The sequence below is a fragment of the Diospyros lotus genome, chromosome 15 (assembly GCF_014633365.1).
Source record: "Diospyros lotus cultivar Yz01 chromosome 15, ASM1463336v1, whole genome shotgun sequence".
Lineage (NCBI taxonomy): Eukaryota > Viridiplantae > Streptophyta > Magnoliopsida > Ericales > Ebenaceae > Diospyros > Diospyros lotus.
Window position 1 is genome coordinate 22351018 of NC_068352.1, and position 19358 is coordinate 22370375.

General features: G+C 36.8%; 2 protein-coding genes across 6 annotated transcripts; one reads left to right on the top strand and one right to left on the bottom strand.

Moving 5' to 3' along the window:
• Positions 1 to 280: 280 nt before the first annotated feature.
• On the bottom strand, positions 281 to 6512 carry LOC127791902 (uncharacterized). Of its 4 annotated transcripts, none has more exons than XR_008021024.1 (3): positions 5690 to 6512; positions 4073 to 4128; positions 2767 to 2987 (listed from the first exon to the last, which is right to left on the bottom strand). XR_008021024.1 is itself a non-coding variant. In XM_052322076.1 (2 exons), exon 1 carries the CDS (start codon positions 6422 to 6424, stop codon positions 5699 to 5701), a length of 726 nt encoding a protein of 241 aa, XP_052178036.1. In that variant the 5' UTR covers positions 6425 to 6512; the 3' UTR covers positions 281 to 717; positions 5690 to 5698. The 4 variants fall into 4 exon arrangements, 1 of the variants encoding a protein (XP_052178036.1); XR_008021022.1 differs by lacking the exon at positions 2767 to 2987 and adding an exon at positions 4227 to 5387 and having other exon boundaries at positions 4072 to 4128; XR_008021023.1 differs by lacking the exons at positions 2767 to 2987; positions 4073 to 4128 and adding exons at positions 4272 to 4321; positions 5102 to 5387.
• An 8311-nt stretch (positions 6513 to 14823) lies between these two features.
• LOC127791895 (protein TPX2) lies at positions 14824 to 19342 on the top strand. Of its 2 annotated transcripts, XM_052322064.1 has the most exons (18): positions 14824 to 15113; positions 15528 to 15610; positions 15718 to 15864; positions 15949 to 16238; positions 16349 to 16445; positions 16545 to 16658; positions 16746 to 16853; positions 16941 to 17117; positions 17210 to 17341; positions 17440 to 17598; positions 17679 to 17810; positions 17895 to 17975; positions 18052 to 18171; positions 18269 to 18435; positions 18526 to 18634; positions 18721 to 18780; positions 18859 to 18953; positions 19056 to 19339. In XM_052322064.1, the coding sequence occupies exons 1-18, from the start codon at positions 14960 to 14962 to the stop codon at positions 19177 to 19179; spliced, it is 2349 nt and encodes a 782-aa protein (XP_052178024.1). In that variant the 5' UTR covers positions 14824 to 14959; the 3' UTR covers positions 19180 to 19339. The 2 variants fall into 2 exon arrangements, with proteins under 2 accessions (XP_052178024.1, XP_052178023.1); XM_052322063.1 differs by having other exon boundaries at positions 16746 to 17117; positions 19056 to 19342.
• The last annotated feature ends 16 nt before the right edge of the window (positions 19343 to 19358 follow it).

Below are 19358 nucleotides of genomic sequence, written 5' to 3' on the forward strand. Positions count from 1 at the left end.
ATTTCATCTAGTAACTCTGCACTGATATGTGCATTGTAGAAAAAAAATAATAAATAGATGACTTTTTAATTTATAGAATCTGGTTGTAAACTCTTGACATTTTTTTGTTTATTCAACTCTTATATTTCTAAATCTTTTCCTCTTGTCTATATTGTAAATTGAAAAAAAAATACTTTCTAAACTTGAATATAAAATTTTAATTAGTGATTTTCCATTTCAAAAAACAAAGAAAGAAAATTTTAAATAATTTTTAATATTTATTTATATTATTAAAGAGACACCAAAATAACTCTTGCCTAGGGTAACTAATATTTTTAAACTGGCCCTCATAACATTTCTAGGTAAATTCTATTCGGTCACCCCCACATCATCTCCAATCGAGGATCTCACGCTCTTCCTTGAATTTGCCCTAACATTTCATTTTCTCTCTCAAAAATCTCCCACTTTCCGTGCAAAAGAAAAAAGGGGAGAAGGCATTTCATCATCATCAATGGCGATGCTCCACGACTCCAACGTCTTCATGATCGACAACACCTACAAGTTCGCAACACCTCGATAATTCTTCGATTTCGTCAATGGTGATACTGACAAGGACATGTGCCAAGCGGAGCTCTAGTTCAACATCACACTCAGTTACACCCTTTCCCGTACATTTTCTCCGACGACTCCTCTCTCTTCCATCTCATTGGGTCCTACTAATTATTTGTTGAAGTTCCCCTACATACAAATTCAATTCAATTGTTGTAGTCTGGCAATAATAGCAATACTAAGAAAACTTGGAAGAATAAAAAATTTATATTTTCTTTCTAAATTTTTTGATAGAAGGTGAGAATCTTTTATTAGTAAGTAAAAAAAAAATACTTTGCATATAGCTAAAGAAATCCATTTATAACTTCGATTGGCCTTTCAAACTTGAAATCAATTGATTCCATAATTCATGATAAGTAAAACTCCAAAGTCATATAAATCTTCTCAATTGTTAAAATTTATAAAAAATCATGAATTTTCTATGATAATATTAACAATCTTATATAAAACTTATGATTTGCTAAACAAAAGTTAAAGAGGAAAAAAAAAAAAAAAAGGACAAATACATTAGTATGGATTCAAATTAACATAGGCTTTGGGAATTCGGAAAAAAAAAAAAAAAAAGTACTCGAATCAAAAATATAATTAATATAGATGAACATGCAAACCCATATCTGGGTTGCGAACCTAGGCAATGAACTCGTTAACCCATTGCGAAACCATTGGTCATAGACAAATAAAAGAAAAAGAGAAAGGGGAGAAAGCTTACCAACAGAAGAGAGGGAGAGTGTTAGGATTTAGGATAAAAAAAACATAGCATGATCAAACCATCATACACATAAACAAGTATAGAATTTTAACATGAAAAATTTAAATAAAAAAAATCACTAACAGAAAGAACAAAATATTATTATTATAATATTATTATGTAATAGTAATATAGTTGCAATAATTTAAAGCTATTAAATACCTATTTATAAATTTACCACTTATCTATACATATATATAAAAAAATGATTAACTTATATAAATCTATATTCTAATAAGAATATGAGCCACAAAGATAAATCTTGATAAACCATGAATAAGATGAAGTTACGATCACAGTCAAATTTGACAATTCAATTACAGTCAAATTTAAAGTTCATTCATGGTCAAATTTAAATTTCAAAGCACAATTACAATATAGAGAACAACAAGAAAGACGAGCAATAGTTGGGGAAGAGGAAGAAGAAAGCTAGAAGGAGAAGGGAAAAAACCCAAGCAGACCTCATTCCCAGTGGGCAAAAACCGATGGCCATGGGGTTTTGTTGTCGGTAGTTTGAGTTTGCCAATGGGAATGATCGCTCTCATTCCTGACGGTTAAAAAACAACTAGCAATGGGATTCCATTCTCCGTGATTTGAATTTATTGTCAAGAATTAAATATTTTTTCCGACGATTCACTACAAATGCTAGTAAAAATGATTATTGCCAACTATCTTTATTACCTTCGAGCAAAAAATTGCCAACAATGACCATTTTATATCTCAAAAAACAAGTAAAATAAATTTTTAATAATTTTTAATATTTATTTATATTATTAAAAAATCACCAAAATAACTCTTACTAAATCACAAAATATTCTTAAGCCACCTGCCTACTGTCCATCAGTGCTGGGTCCAGTACTGAGAAAAACAATAAGAAGATGATATGTGTGTGTGTGTGTAAAGTGGTGAATGTGGTGGGCAAATTAATATAAAAATTGAATTATTGAATCATCTAACACATTTTTAAATTTTACTTGGGGACTAAGTATTGAATAGGGATTTTAACCTTTTGTAAAGTTAAAATAGTATAATAAATTAATAATGTGTATTTTATTATCTTGTATTTTAATATAAGGGGCTCGATTTGAAAAGTTCCCTATTTTTCACTTGCTTGGCTGAGAGATGTCATCCTTAATTCCTCAACATCTTAGACATCTCTCTCTCTCTCTCTCTCTCTGTATTAATTGGAATAAGAGATAAAAAATGATCTGAGTAAGAGTACTCTTCCTTCCGTTCTAATATTATTATTATTTTTAATTATTTGAACACAAGTAGTGTAAGCACCCCCGCCCGGATATCCCAGCCGCCCGGACTACCCGAACAGGAGCGCCTACGGAAGGGAAAAATAATGAAACATGAAACAAAAACCACCCTGGCATGCATACTCAAAAATGAGAGCAACGGAAGCAAAGCTAAACACATGCATGCACTACGGGAACCCCACTATCACAGCGGTCACATGATAAATAATAAACACAGACTCCTGTGCCGACATACACGAGACTCGAGGAAAGACCTGGCACAGTACAAAATAAAAGAGTAAATCCTACTCGAACATCAGAGTTGACAAGGATTGACGGGACTGCCTGTACATCATACCGACTCTGTCACTAAAAGCTGACTTCCTTGCCATGGCCCACGCCGCCACTACCTGGAATGATGGAAAGCAAGGTGAGTCGAGAGACTCAGCAAGCATAAGGAAGAAAAGGCTGAAGGGTACACAAAACCAGAAATCTCACCCCAGAATAAACCCCCAGGTACACACAAGCCATGAGACGCTACAACACAACAGCTCAATAGCATAACAAAATAATAGCACATACCGGTCCTTGGGGCCCACATAAGACACTTGGCACCCAAGTCCCATACCAACCTGCCGCTGCCCTGAAAGGCAACAAATATCTCCACAAACCTGCGCGCGCTGTCCCAGGCCGGTACTCCCGTCACCTGTATCCGTCGGTACTCCCGACAACTGAGCCATAGGCTCCCTCGGAACGGTACTCCCGTCCGAGAACTAAATACTATCAGTATCCATGCAATGCACATAGAAATGCAATGGCGTAGTGAGCATCAACGTGATACAAGGCGCCCATACATCCAGGCATCAGGCCATGCTCCGCCCACATAGTAAACCACACGCCATGCATATGCTCGCGCTGGATGCAACCTAACCAAACTAGAATGTCCGTGTCCAAGCATTCTCAATAAATGGATATCCCAATATGCATCCCGTACCCATGTGCATATCAAATCATGAACAGTAATACAATGTATCTAATCATGCAGTAAATCACATACCGGCAGAGCTAGTCAGCAATGCCCGGCACCGGTCAACGGTCAATGACTAGGGGTGTCCACCCGACGGTCCACATCAGGGCCGTACCATAGTCTACCCCAACGTCACCAACAACCGACCCCTGCCCCACTGCTCAATAGCTCTAACCGAACCATAAATAAATCTGAGAAAAACTGTAAGTAAGCCCGCACGACTAGGAACCTAGTTCCCCAACTGGGTTCAGCATCATTCCGAAAGGAATGGGGGCGGTACAAACCCCCTTAGGCTCACAACGAATAAAATTATAGAAGCCTCAGATTTAATTTAAATTAAAACAAATGAATAATAGTTCAACCAATAAGGTAAGGTGCCGAATTAAAGTAAGGGAGGTGATAAAATACAGGAAATCACGGGGTCTTCCACGGGAATTAAATATCAGGAAGAGAGGGTTAAGAGCTTGCCTGAAACCAGCTGATTCTGACCTCACTCGAGCTCCCGATGCAAATTAAATCATTTCCTAACAAATAACACAACCGGGACCAAAATTAATTAATTTTAATCACGAAAAATTTATAATTTAAACATATCACGCTCTACTAATTTTTATCCACGTACCTGATCACTTCCTTTGCCGAAAACTCCCAAAATTCTATTATTTTTTCCTTGCACATATGATCCAAGGTCATTTCCTTTAGTGTTTTAGACACGCACTGACACAGCCAGCTCACTTAATTAGCTCACAACGAATTCACCACAAACTCACTTAATATACAAATATATATATTATTTACTATTGTTTATATCTATATATAAACACTTAATATACACTATTAAATATACATGGGTCACCTTCCATCTCCAGCGAGAGCATCACCAGGAGCTAACAATAAAAATTATTATTTACTACTATTAATCTTATCTTTACAATAACAATAACAATATTAATATAAAACAAAACACACCCAGTGAACACACACGGTATTGAACACACACGGTATTACACTCACACACCTTCACTGTGGAGCATCTTCTACCCCCAACCAAAGCTCCTACTCACTGCCCCTACACATTTACACACTTACAAAGCTCCTTACACTCATGGCTACACTACCTCAAACCTCAAACACTTGGGTAATCACACACCTGCTCACCAGTAAATTCTTTCACCCACGAAACCGATGCCACCCACTGCACATATATAAATATATGTATATATAAATATATATATATATATATATATATATATACTCACAAACATTGGAGGAGCAACAAGGAAGGAAAAAGGGACCTGCTCACTCTCGGCCAAGGACCTCTGCTTTAGCTCTGAACACACTGAACACACGCATACAACGCTACACTCACAGCCCAAAAGCCAAATACACCCACCCACGGTGTACTTATTGTGCTCAATATATATATATATATATTATATAGTTACAGTTAGCTTCACTGTGCAACAGTAATTGACACTCACCTTGGACCCTACTTACCCACTATAACAGCGATTCAAGGTAGAGGAGAAGGGGAAGAAGCTTGCCGCTGCTACTGGTTCACTCGACTGCCATGGCCGAGCTTCACTCGGCAGCTTCCATGGCCGCCTTGCACCTCGTCTCTCTCTCCCTCTTTCGCATCAACTCTCTCCTTCGCAATCTCTCCTGAGCTCCCTCTCTGCTCGCTCCCTCTATGTCTCACTCTCTGTTTCTCTCCTCTGATTTCTCCATTCGGCTAGAAGCTTCCATGTGAGAGAAAAATATCTCTCTCTCTTTTTGTTTTGATCTACAACACACGCACACCGCCTCAAATTAAAACATTAATTTAATTAATTTAAATTAAATTAATTTATTCTTTTATTAGTATTTTCAAAATTTGAGGATATTACAAGTAGCAGCTTAATTAATTAAGAGTATTCTTCTGTACGTACTTGAGCTGAGCTTTGGGAACTACTAAATTGGAGGAGCAATTACCAATCATTATGTTTTTGGTAATTGCGTTAATCCATGTTGTTAACAAGAGATTACATGCTCGCGCGCACATACAAACCACGCAGGAAACTACAAATAAAAAAGATCCATACTTACATGCAAGTGTCAATCGCCATTGTTGGTGGGCTCTGTTCTGTCCATCCATCTTTCCGGCACTTCAAACGAATCAAACTGGATAGTCCTTGGAACGGCACGGCCGCCGCCCACCAGATTGGTCTCCACGAAAGTAGTCTCCCCGACGGAGGAGCGAGACTCCTTTAAGCCGTAAAAAGCATTGTTGGCTACTCGATAGTAAACCCTGTACTCGACGGCTATATCCGATGAACTCAGCTCGACATTCCGGGAACTCTCAATTTTGATGCTGAGAGTCGAAGTCATGGGCTTCGCAGCGTCCGAAAGCGCCACCAGATAGCTTGGATAGCAGTCAAAATAAATGGGTCCGTGGCGGAGAGAAGCTTGAGCCACCGCCAGAAGGGAATCGCCAAACTTGAAGTGGCGACAGTCGCGGAGGCAGACGAGAACAGAGCAGTCCAAGCCGGCGGCGGTGAGAGGCTTCACGGCGACTTGGACCAGGCCGAAATGAAGGTACCCGTACTTGATCATGTGATGCCGAACGGCTTGCGTGTCGAGTAAGTGGAGGTCGACGTATTCGCCGCGGATCGGCACCGTCTTCTTGAGTTTATGGATCTCGTAGTCTGGATCTCGCCAGAAGCTGAAGAAGCTCTTTCTATGGTAAATGCTGTGAACAGGAACCTCCGGGGGACTCCATTTCCGGAGAAGCTTCTCTAGTTCTTGACGCCGCTGCTCTTCTCTTGCACTTGCAGTGTCCATCTAAGCTAGCTGATAATCTTAATTCCACTGAGAAACACAACAAGAACGATGATACACGCACACGCGCACACACACACACATATATATACATATGTGAACATTCATTCATATTCGGACTCCAAAACGGATTTGAGAGGCATCTGAATAAGAGATAAGGTGGTTCCCATGGCTTCCATGTAATTGGCGGAATTAGCAAAAGTATGGTTGAATCATCATTGAATTACAATAAGCATTGATAGTCGTGTTGTTTAAATATAATAATAAAATTAAAATATTAAAAAATATTATTTTCATTGAAATTTTAAAAAAAATAACTAAAAGATGCAGGATATTTTTTGTATAAATATTTTGATATTTAAGTCGTATTCTTATATTTAAAAGAGATAATAAAACTCTTTTATGGATAGAAATAACTTATTTCTAAGTAATGAATATCTATTTATTTATAATTAAATTAGAGTTTTGTGATAACTATGCATAATATTTTAAGATCGAGGAAGATTTAAACTCTTGTAGATACTCTTTATCCCATGTAAAATTATTGACCAGATTTACTTAGAATTTTCCTTCAAGTTTCCATTAAGTTTATTAATTGAGTCATAATTTGACACATCAAAAAGAGTTTTAGATTTGTATTATTGAAATAATATGATAATAATATATAACTAATACTTTGAAAAAAAGAGATTAAAGGTAGCTCTTTGGCTTCGGGCTTATCTTCAACAATAGTTATTTATTGAAAGATTTTTGTTTTGTTCAAAAGGATATTAAATTATCTATATATAAATATGAAGTCCTGAGAGTCTCTTTTTAAGTTATCGAGACATGGGTCTCGACTATAATATATAACAAATAATTTTACATTTCACCCTAAAAAAAATAATCTAAAATACTATAGATATCAATATGTAGATCGATATAAACTAGTTTAAGACTTTTTTATTATTGTTCTGTTGTTAAATCAAGATTATTTTTATTTAAAAAAAACCATATATTTCATTAAAGTGGGTTCCCCGTTTCCTTTTAAAACAATAAAATGCTTTAATCAGCTCCTTTAGGGGGATTCATTATTTTTAAAAATAAATACACAATTTTGACATAATTTTTAAAACATACTTTTATATGAAAAAATAGTATTAGTATTAGTACATATAAACCCCCTTAAACTCGGCCCTATTACTAAGCTTAGCGTCACTAACCTTTTTACCTCTTAAACCCAAATAAAGGGATGACCAAGAATCACATAAAACCTAAATGAGGGACAACATGGAGTGGTTAAAAGTTTGACCTTAAAATGTCTAGCATTTACCGGTACATATCTAGCTAACCATTTAAGCAACCGCTAGGATAGTTATTAAAAAAAAGGAATTGATTTTAAGCCTTGTAATATCCTCTTTGGCACGTCCATTCCTTAGCAATAACACGTCACATTTGAAAATCCTCTTCCTTATTTGTATTATTTCAACAGCTAATAATACATCTAAAGCCCTGTTAGTAACGCAGTAATTTACAACACATGAACAGGATCACACCTCCCAGGCTTTTACCATGAAAGCTCAACTTTCAAGAAGTTGCCCAACAATCTTGAGTACTTCACGGTGCACAAGATTTGCATGCCAAGACAGCTTAACAACCAGCTTCCTTCTCTTTCACTCCCGTAATTTATAATCTTATCTTATACATAAGATTATACCACTCTCCATGATCTATTTCGGGTTTCTCCTACTGCTGCTCCCCTCCAGACCAGCCATGGCTGACACCTGGGCCAACCCCAATTGAGCCGACGTCGCCTGGTACTTCCTCCCATGCATGAACTTCCTTTAACTAGGGACTCCAGCCCGCCCCATCTCCGGCCTGCTGCAACCAGCTGGGACGGCTCAACGACATATAGCCGAGCGTCAAGCGAGAGAATGGCCCGGCCAGGATTTGTCGGTGTGTCGGCGATTTGGTGCAGGAAACCGGCGAGATATTTGTCCCCCGCGACGAATCTCTTTCCGGCGAGTGTGGAGTTTGCCGCAATTTCCCCCGTTCGTCGTCTTGTCCCAGTTATTAGTAATTAAATAGCCATGAAAAGGACTGTATAGTTAGACCGAGACAGATGAAAATGAAGACAAGCCTTAATATTATTTGCAGATGCAGAGAAAGTCAAAATTTTAGACTGCTTCTGTTTGCTTTTTAATTTTGAGTTTTGGATTTAGTTTTAATTTTTTATTTTAATAACCTATTTTTAAAAAATTAAAAACACGTTCAAAAAATTATTTCACAAAACAGAAAATTAGAAAAAATATTTTTTTTAATTTTAAAAATAATTTTTTAATGATATTTTATCCAATAAATCTAATTATTCAATAAATTAAAAATATTTAATGTTAAAATATTATTAAAAATATATATATTTTAAAGTTAATGAATTTTGTAATATTTTTTTATTATAATAATAAAATATAAATAAATAAATATATTTTGAGTTTAGAGTAGTTTTGTAATATCTCGAAATTTAAAAATAAATAATAATTACTCAAATCGGTATTTGAGGACATTATTGAATATTTGAAAATTTAAGAGGAAGTATTTATTTACGTGATTTTGAGGAAAATAAGGAATTAAAGGTAATTAATTAAATTATTTGAGAATGGTTAATAATTATTAATTATTATATTTGTGGTGATTATTGAATATTTGTGGGTTAAAAAGAAATATTAATTTATTTGGGTATTTGGAGAATTAAGAAAAATGTTTGTTTAAGTAATTTTGAGGAAATAGGAAATTTAGGTTTAATTAATTTAATTGGGGGGTATTTATGAAATAAGAAAATAAATTAATTTAGTGGATTTTTGAAAGTTTTAAGGTGTAAGTGCAATAAAGGAAAATTGGAGTCGGGGCGTATGTGCAATTAAAGGAAATTAGGGGTGTTGAAACGTGATTTGCGGAAGTAGCCGCAAATCACTTTAAATATAATTGGAGCAGCTGGCGCGAGTGGTTACACGTGCGCGTATGCAGGCGGGGAACGCGGGATCGAATCCGTGCGCGCGAGGCTGAGGGATTTTGCCATTTTATTTGGCTAAGGAGGGGTCGAAACGACGTTGTTTCGGCCTAAGGTGGTGGCAGCGTGCACGGCTGTTGGCTGCGCCACGTGGCGCGCTCTCAGTCGCCCATTTCCTTGTGCGGACTGCCTTCGTTTTTGCTTCATTTTAAGGCCGATTTCGGCCATTTCAGAAGTAAGAAGCAGAGAAGAAATTAAGGGAAGAAGAAGGCACGCCAGTGGGGAATTTTGGGGAGAAAATGCAAGATTTAATATGGTTTAAACGCGATTTAATTAACGAGGTAAGTAAATAATTATGTATTAAACATTCTGTATGGTTGGAATTTCGTTTTAGGTCTAATTTTGTTAATTTTGAGCATTTATATTAATTTGCAGTATGTATTATTTTGGTGGGATTCAAGCGTAAAAACGTTGTAATCAGTTTAAACAAGACAAACTCCCTCTACCCTTGCGATCTCTTTCCATTTTATGAACCCCTCGCCTTCCCTTAATTTGTTACGATTTCACATATTAATTATATGAACTAAGGATATTTTTGGATATGATTTAATTTAAAATAAATATGAGACTTATTGAGATTTTATTTATGGTGAGCCTACATGGAATTTTAGGCAGCTAAATTATTTATATTACACAGTTAGATTTAATTAATGTAAGTCATGGTTTTATTAATTGCTATTAAACGTTTTACTTCGCAGCGGAAGTGCAAGAAAGGCAGAAAACGATTGTGTAAAGGCAAGCTCCTAACCCTCTCCTCCTGTTCTTTAATTCCCGTGAAAGACCCCGTGATTTCTCATATTTTATCCCCTCCCCTACGTTAATTCGGCACCTAGCATTATTTGTTGAGTTATTATTCATTTGCTTTAATTTAAATTAAATCCGGGACTTTTAGAATTTTATTCGTTGTGTGCCTACGGGGGTTTGTACTGCCCCCACTCCTTTTGGGAATGATGTTGAACCAGCTTGAGGACTAGATTCCTAGACGTGCGGGTTTATTTATGGTTCGATTAGAGCTATCGAGCAGTGGGGCAGGGGTCGGTTGTTGGTGACGTTGGGGTAGACTATTGTACGGCCCTGAAGTGGACCGTCGGGTGGACACTCCTAGTCACTGGTCGTTGACCGACGTCAGGCACTGCTGACTAGCTCTGTTAGTATGTGATTTACTGCACGAGTAGATTCATTATATTACTGTTCATGATTTGATATGCACATGGGTAGGGTTGCATGTTGGGATATTCATTTATTGAGTATACTTGAACACGGACATTCTAGCTTGGTTAGGTTGCATCCAAGACGGGCATATGCATCGCGTGTGGTTTACTATGTGGGCGGAGCATAACCTGATGTCTGGATGTATGGGCGCCAGTGTATCACATTGATGCTCATTATGCCATTGCATTTCTATGTGTATTGCATGGCTACTGGTAGTTATTAATTCTCGGACGGGAGGACCGTTCCGAGGGAGCCTATGGTTTGGGTGTCGGGAGAACCGACACGGACACACGGGTGACGGGAGTACCAACCCAGGACAGCGTGCGCAGGTTTGTTGGAGATTTATATTGCCTTTCAGGATAGCGGCAGGTTGGTATGGGATTTGGGTGCCGTGTGTCTTGTGTGAGCCCCAAGGACTAGTATGTGCTTTTATTATGCTATATTATTGTGTTGTAGCGTCTCATGGCTTGTGTGTACTTGGGGGTTGGTGTTCTGGGGGAAGTTTATTGGTTCTATGCAGCCTTCAGCCTTTCTTTTCTTATGCTTGCTGAGTCTCTCGACTCACTTTGCTTTCCATCATTCTAGGTAGTGGCAGCGGGGGCCATGGCAAGGGAGTCAGCTTTTAGCGACAAAGTCGGTATGGTGTACAAGCAATCTCGTCATTCCCTGTCAACTCTGATGTCTGAGTATGATTTACTTTATTATTTTGTACTGTGCCAAGTCTTTCCTCGAGTCTCGTGTATGTTGGCACAGGAGTCTGTGTTTATTTATTTATCATGTGACCGCTGTGATAGCGGGGTACCCGTAGTGCATGCATGTGTTTATTTTGGTTTTCGCTGTTTTTATTTTTGTGTATGCATGCCAGGGTGGTTTTTGGTCTTGTGTCTCATTCTTTTTCCTTTCGTAGGCACTCCCGTTCGGGTAGTCTGGGTGGTTGGGGATATCCGGGCAAGGTGCTTACAAGTTTTCTTTACAATTTTTTTTTATTTTCAAAAATATATTTTTAAAAATAATAAAGAGAACGTATTTTCATTATTTTAAAAAATTAAAAATTAAAAATAACTTGAAAATAACAAAAAGAATGCAGTCTCAAGCTTCCATTAATCTCAAATAATTTATTATTTCAACTGCTAATTTCTAGTTTTCTTTTTTTTTTTTTGTTCAAGTAAAATAGTCAGTAGTATTAATTTATATATATATATATAATACTTTTGGAATAATGATTTATTATCTTTTTAATATGTATATATATATATATATGAGTGATTATTTGTGTTGATCTTGTAATTCATAAACCAGAACTAATAACATTCAATTCCGGAGGTATATCATTAATTTTGATAGCTAATTATTTAAAATTTATTTTTTAAGATGTAAAATTATTAATTTTATTTTACAATAGTTTTTTATTTCAATTCATGTCTTGTTTATTTTGTTATTCTATTTAGTCAAGAAAACCCTCCAACTCTCCAAATTCACGGATTATTTTTTAATATTAAATAATAAATAGTGATGTGTCATTTAGATTAGAAAGCTCCTCAACTCTTCAAATCTATGGATTATTTTTCAATATCATGCAATAAATAGTAAGGTGTTATTTAAATGAGGAGGCCTCCAACTAGGGTTGGCAATGGTTCAATTTGATTTCAGTTTTTACCAAACCAAACTTAAATTATTAAAATCAAAAGCAAACCATTACTCATTAGTTTTAAAAGTTAAAAACTATAATCAAACCATTCGGTTTCGGTTTATAGTTTTTACCATGATTTTTTTAGTTTGATCCATACCAACAAACAAAGACAAACTCTTACAAATAGCATTCATAAAAGTTTTTGATAACTCCACAATAAATAAAGACAAACTCTAATAAAGTTATCTTTTTCTTACATAAAGTTACAAATTGATTTCAAATTTATTGGATATAATTATTTGATTAATAAAAAAAATAATTTAAGATTAAGTTTTATTTTTATTTGTTAATTACTTTATAAATGTTAAATATTTTATATATTTGTAATGCATTAGTTAAAATACTTGTAAAAAATACATTAGACAATATATATATTATGTGTATATATAATATATTAAATAAATAAATATATATTATATATATGTAAATTCAATTCGGTTTTGATTCGGGTTTTGATTTGGATTTAGTGAAAACCATAACCAAACCATACCCATTGAAACAGTGTTCGATTTTTTTCCAAACCAAACCATTATCCAATCAAACAGTTTTTAATCGCGTTGATCGATTCAGTTTTGGTTCGATTTCCCACCGTTTCGGTTGCAATTGTCATTCCTACCCCTAACTCCCAAAGTATAGATATCTTTTTCTAATGTTATGCAATAAATAGTGATGTATAAACCAGTAATGCAATATAAAAAAATATATAATAAATGTCATTATTTTTTTAAGACAATTTGATAACACGATTCTTTAGGTGGTGAAAATTTTATCTAGAGAATTTATACTGATTTGTGCATTAAAAGAAAAAAATAAAAGTAAATTGATGACTTTTTAATTTGTAAAACTTGATTGTAGATTCTTCATATTTTGTACTTATTTAACTCTTATATTTCTAGATCTTTTTATCTTGTCTATATTATCAATTGAAAAAGATTTACTTTCTAAATTTGAATACAAAAATTTAATTAATGATTTTACACCTCAAAAAATAAGTAAAATATTTTTTAATATTTATTTACATTATTAAAGAATCACCAAAATAACTCTCATCTAAAGTCACAAATATTTTTAAGCCAACCTGAAAACATTTCTAGGTAAATGGTAGCAATAATGAGTTTGTAAGTCCTAAGATAAGTTTTATTAGTCTCAAATATTGTTCTCCCATTATGTTTGGAGCGATACAATCCTCTTTAAAAAAATCAAATTAAATGAATTGAATTTATTTTGTGGGGTTAAAAAATATATAATTGTTTTAGTACATAAAAAATTACACAAAAATGTCTAAGGTATTACGTATAAAAAAAAATTAAATTCATGACTTTAATTTTACCATTAGGAGGTGTTTGGTAATTTAAAAGCTTTTATATTCTTAGAAATATTAAGTTGGAAATCTACATTTCCATGCTTGGTATAATTGTTTTAAAAAACTAATTATGAGAAAATAACATTTCTAAAATTTATTTTTAATTAACTTTCTTACAAAAAAAAATTCATAGGGGTTGGAAATCTTGGATTCCCGTAAAGTTGGGAAAGTTTTTAACAATTAAAAAACTAAAACACCGCTTACTATTTTCTAATTATATAACCCTTTCACAATTATTTTGCCATAACTTCCTTCTTACAAACATATATATTAAAATGTGTATATATATATAATATGTATATAAACACATATATATATAATGTGTAAAAAAAGTGAGGTATTTTGACTTCTTAAAAGGTTGTGAGTCCTAATATTTTATATATTATAAAGAATTTATCATTTGTAAACAAAAAATCAAATAAGAATAATTTATTTCTATAAATGTTGCATTTAAATCAAACATAATAATGTAAAATTTTCAGAAAAAGATACCAAATATTTCTAAGAATGTTTAAAATTAACCAAATATAGAATTGTATAAACTCTGAAATTAAAGATTTTCAAAATCATTATCAATAATCATGAATTTCAGGAATCTAAAAATTTATCATGTACCAAACGCTTGGTTAAAGGTAAATTACCACTCAAGCGACTATAGGGATTAAAAACATATATAATCTAAGTGGGTTGAATTAATTTGTGTAAAAGCATAAACAGATTAATCAAATGAGAAGGGTTTAGAGATTGGGTGGTTTTAAATATATATAATATTTTTTGTAACAATGAGTTATATAAAACTGTTTATATTAATTAAAACAGGGATATTTTTTATATGAAATTTCTATGAAATAAGTTTGTTAAAAAACAAAAACGCTAACAAAGTGGGAATAGAGATAGAATCAGACAAAAATCAAGGAGGACAGGCAGCAAACTAATCACATGGTGATTAAGGAAACGACGCCGCTGCAGCAGCGCATGGCCAATGGAACAACCGGCATTAGAGCCGTTAGAAATGCGGCCCATTTCAATAGTCACCAAGCTCTCCATTTTCAAAAAATCGACCGTTGGAGATCGGAACGTTGATAGTTGACACAACAGCAGCAACTCCTCCATTCCCAACGCTCAAATTCTCCGTCTCCCCCCATCTTCTCCGATCGAAGAAAGATCTCACGCTCTTCCTTGAATTTGCCCTAACATTTCATTCTTCTTTCTCTAAAATCCCAATCAATGGCGGTGCTCCACGACTCCAACGTCTTCTTGATCGACGAGACCTACGAGTTCTCGGCGCCTCGATTCTTTGATTTCGTCAATGGCGAGACCGACGAGGACATGCGCCAAGCAGAGCTCTGGTTCGACACCGCCCTCAGCTACGCCCCGTCCCGTACGTTTCCTCGATCTCAGTTCTTCTACTTCTCCCCCATTTCCCCTGGGTTTCTTGAATTTCTTGCAAAATCAGTTGGGTTTTTCTTGACTTCTTGAAACTTCAATTTGTGTTCTTCGGGTGGTTAGAATTTCATCAAATTTCATGGGCCCGAATTGATTCCTTGATCGCCAAATCGAACTCCGAGTACGCTTTGGTTCTTGATTTTAAAACGCCTCTCAATTCTTCTAGTGTTGCGTTTCTTTGGGTTTGGGGGTTTTAAATCCAACCAGACATCGTTCCATAATCTGAGTAAAATGTTTCCTCGGGATCAAGATTTTGATCATTTTTTTCTTTTCTTCTTTTTTTTTTTTTTTTGAGGATTCAAGGTTTAGAACAAGGTTATTCGATGTATATAACTCTTAATTTACGCAGCTTTTATGCCAAGAATCAAGGCGGGCAGATCAGTTCAGCTGGAAAGCCTTTGCGACTTCAGTGAGGCCGAGCAAGCACATCAGGCAATTATCACTTTCTTCATCTCTCTCACTTTTCTCTTCTCTGAAACATAATAGTAAGCTTTTGGAGCCTTCATTGACTGAATTCTGTTGCCATGGCTTGATTGCAGGCACCATCCGAAACAACTTCATCAAATGTCAAGGAAGAACCGGCGCCGGAGCCGCACAATGATCAAACGAGGCCAGATCCCCAAACTGAGGAAGAGCAAGTTACCCTGAATACGAGCACAGGAGGAGAAGAAAGCCTTTCCAATGTGGTAAGAGTTCTTATCTCAAATAGTAGAAACAGAAATAGGGTTGTCGTCTCGGGTGCCATAATATGATTTTTACCAAACTCTCAGGTTCCTGACAGTAAGCAGAGTTGTGAAGCTAAGGACAGTGAGGTTGCCACAGAGAACGCTGAAGCCCCTAATGAAGAGGATAAGAAATCCATCACTCAAGGAACCTGCACACCTAAAGTAACATTGGTTTCGCGAAAGGGCAGCAACTCGTTACAGACTGATTCCAAGAAGCACCAGACAGCCAAAAAGATTGCTAGTATGGTGAAGAACCCCCCATCGGCCCTCAGGTCGCAGAATCGGTCACAGTTATCGCAAGCTAAAAGCTCCAAACTTGCCAGCGCCGTGAAAAGGTAGAGATATGTGGTCTCCTTTTCTTTCTTTATTTCATTTCGTCGAGTTTTCCATCAAGTTTTCATTTTTCTTGAGATCTGTTAATTGGGGTTGTGCTTGGAACATGCAGAGGAACAAACCCAAAAACTGCGGTTGCAACTCCTAGCTTTGCTCACGAAAATCAAGCAATTAAGAAGCAAAAGCTGGAGGGAGGGAAGTCCAGACAAGTGAGTGTGCTTTATTACTCTGTTTCTTCCTCCATTTCTCTTATTGCTGGATTACGTCATCTGAATTCTCTATTCGTGACGAATCACCTAAAATTCTAGATTCTCAACGTGAAACCCCAAGTTTTGCACCACAACAAATCAAGACCTGGCCTTAGTAGCAGCAGCTTGAACCCATGCGCTTCAGCGGCAAAAACCCGGAAAGAAGACAGAAAGGTTAACTGATTAAGCATCCCTTCGTCATCCATATTCTTGCGTTTCCTGGAATTAGCGATACTGATTTAAACTTTCTTCGATGTAAAGGTCTATGTTGCAGCAGTTCCATTTGTTTCAATGGCGGAAATGTTGCGAAAGTTCCAATCTGGCACACGAGAGATGTCTCTTCCTCCAATGAAGGGCTCTGTTTCACATGTAATGAGGGGAAAAAAAAAAAAACCACTGGTTATTCTTCACTTCTCTTCCAGAATCTGTATAACTTCTCTTCTGTTCCAATTTCAGGAAGATGCGGCTTCGATGGCGCACAGGAAGCCGAAACTTACACTGACAAGGCCAAAGGAGCCTGAACTGGAAACGGCTCAGAGGATACGTACAGTCAGGGTGAAGAGCTCTGCCGAACTCGAGGAAGAGATGATGGCTAAAATCCCAAAGTTTAAGGCCCGGCCACTGAACAAGAAGGTGCTTATCTGTAAACATATGGATCTCTTTCATGGAATCTGGTCTACATATATGTAATGTTGTTTAATTGCTTCTCTTGTTGTCCATTGCAGATTCTGGACGCACCAAGCTTACCGGCGCCGCCAAGAAGTTCACCACATGTACCAGAGTTTCAGGAATTTCATTTGGAGACGATGGTTCGTGCTAACAAAAATGCAGAGACCTCGACAGAATCTGCTTCTCAGGTATAGAAATCTTCATTCTGCAGTTCTGATTTCCTTGGTTTTCTTTCCGTCTGGTTTACTGGAAGTGAGTAAGAATTTGTGTGAATTTTCTACGGCAGAATCATGAATCGAGGAAGCCTCATCTTACTGCGCCCAAGTCCCCTGTCCTTCAAACATCTCTTAGGGCACGTCCTCCGAAGATCAAGAGTTACGAAGAATTAGAAAGGGAAGAACTCGAAAAAGCTCCAAAGTTCAAAGCACGGCCGTTGAATAAGAGGGTATGCTTGCGCTTCTAACGAGCAATCAGTGCTGCCATTTCTTCTTCGTTTCTAATTGTTCGGTTTCTCGTAACATCCAGATATTTGAAAGCAAAGGAGATCTAGGACTGTTCTGTAACGTGAAGAGGCATGTGACGGTACCTCAGGAATTTCACTTCGCCATAGATGAAAGAATTCCTCCACCAGCACCTGTTTTTGATCTGTTCGACAAGGTTGTTGAAGAAGAACCCGCTGATGTTTCCAATTGTTAGGTTTTCGCAGTTTCTCATCGTTCCTGTTTCGTTCTTTGTTTACAGCTCTCGTTGAATTCAGAACCTCAACACGAGAAGCAAATTCCTAGGAACACCACGCTGAATCCGTTTCATCTTCGCACGGAGGTAGGGAAGAAATCGAAATCCATTGCCTCGGTTGAAGCTGAGAACTGTTTCTGAAAAATGTAATTCATGATTTCAGGAAAGAGGAGCAGAGAAAGAGCGGAAGTTTGTGATGGAAGTCGTGCAGAAACAGCTGGAAGAGGAGAGAGCGAGGATCCCGAAGGCCAATCCGTATCCCTACACAACTGATTACCCCGTGGTATGGCAATTCGTTGGCCGATCTCTGTTTCAAATTGCCATCGCCTCACGGGGAACGTGGTTTCGCTAATTGCGACTTCTTCTTCTACTCTCTGCAGATTCCGCCAAAACCCGAGCCCAAGAATTGCACGAAGCCAGAGCCATTCCAATTGGAGAGTCTGGTGAGGCACGAAGAGGAAATGCAGAGGGAAATGGAGGAGCGACAGAGAATGGAGATGGAAGAGGCTCAGATGAGGATATTTAAGGCACAACCGATACTCAAAGAGTACGGACTCTTTTACCTAAAATGACATCTTCTTCTTCATTCGCCAACCTAGAGATTAATCTTTTTCCATGCGGCTGTCGCATTGCGCAGGGATCCGATTCCAGTTCCCGAGAAAACTCGCAAGCCGCTAACAGAGGTTCAAGAGTTTAACCTTCACGTTGAGCATCGAGCTGAGGACAGAGCAGAATTTGATAAAAAGGTATATCACCGAACTCTGTAGATGAATGCGTCTTCAGGTGGCTCGCCAATGTAGTAGACTGATATTTCTTCCGCAACTTGTTGCAGATCAAGGAGAAGGAGATGATGTATAAGAGATACAGGGATGAGGCAGAGTCTGCAAAGATGGTACCAACCTCTCAAATTGCTAGCTTTCGATCCATGTAAATTGTGGAAATATTTCTAATTTTTGTTTGTATCTCGCAGATGGAGGAAGAGAAGGCATTGAAGCAATTGAGGAGAACACTGGTTCCGCATGCCAGGCCAGTGCCGAGCTTCGACCATCCATTCTTGCCAGCCAAGTATGAAGAATCAACCTAATTTTGATTTGATTTTCATTTAGCTTTTCAGATTCAATGTTCATCATCGCAGATGAGTAAGAACATGATATGATGTCAATCCAGGTCGTCCAAGGATGTAACCAAGCCAAAGTCGCCAAAGCTGAAAGTAAACCGGAGGAAAGAAAGGCGCAGGTATGTTCCGGCAGTGGCAGCAGCTTCCTCCAGCGCCGCCTCGAATATGAGGTGATTGTTCTTCTCGCAGTGCTTGTTTTCTGCTGTTCAAGAAACTCTTGAACCCCCATTCCATTAGCTTTTAGGGCTGACTTGAGTTCTGTAACCACCCCTCCCTCCTCCATCCAATACAGCATTTTGTTGATGACACTGAATATATATAATTGCAACCCATTCTTGTAAAGTAAGTGCGTG

What these genes read in the sequence shown, in the direction of transcription:
- LOC127791895 (XM_052322063.1), top strand. Translation starts at nt 14,960, where the DNA reads ATGGCGGTGCTCCACGACTCCAACGTCTTCTTGATCGACGAGACCTAC. An exon ending in CCCGGCCACTGAACAAGAAG is followed by an intron (nt 17,118 to 17,209) that starts GTGCTTATCTGT and finishes TGTCCATTGCAG; the next exon opens with ATTCTGGACGCACCAAGCTT. An exon ending in GAGCAGAATTTGATAAAAAG is followed by an intron (nt 18,635 to 18,720) that starts GTATATCACCGA and finishes AACTTGTTGCAG; the next exon opens with ATCAAGGAGAAGGAGATGAT.
- LOC127791902 (XM_052322076.1), bottom strand. Translation starts at nt 6,424, where the DNA reads ATGGACACTGCAAGTGCAAGAGAAGAGCAGCGGCGTCAAGAACTAGAG.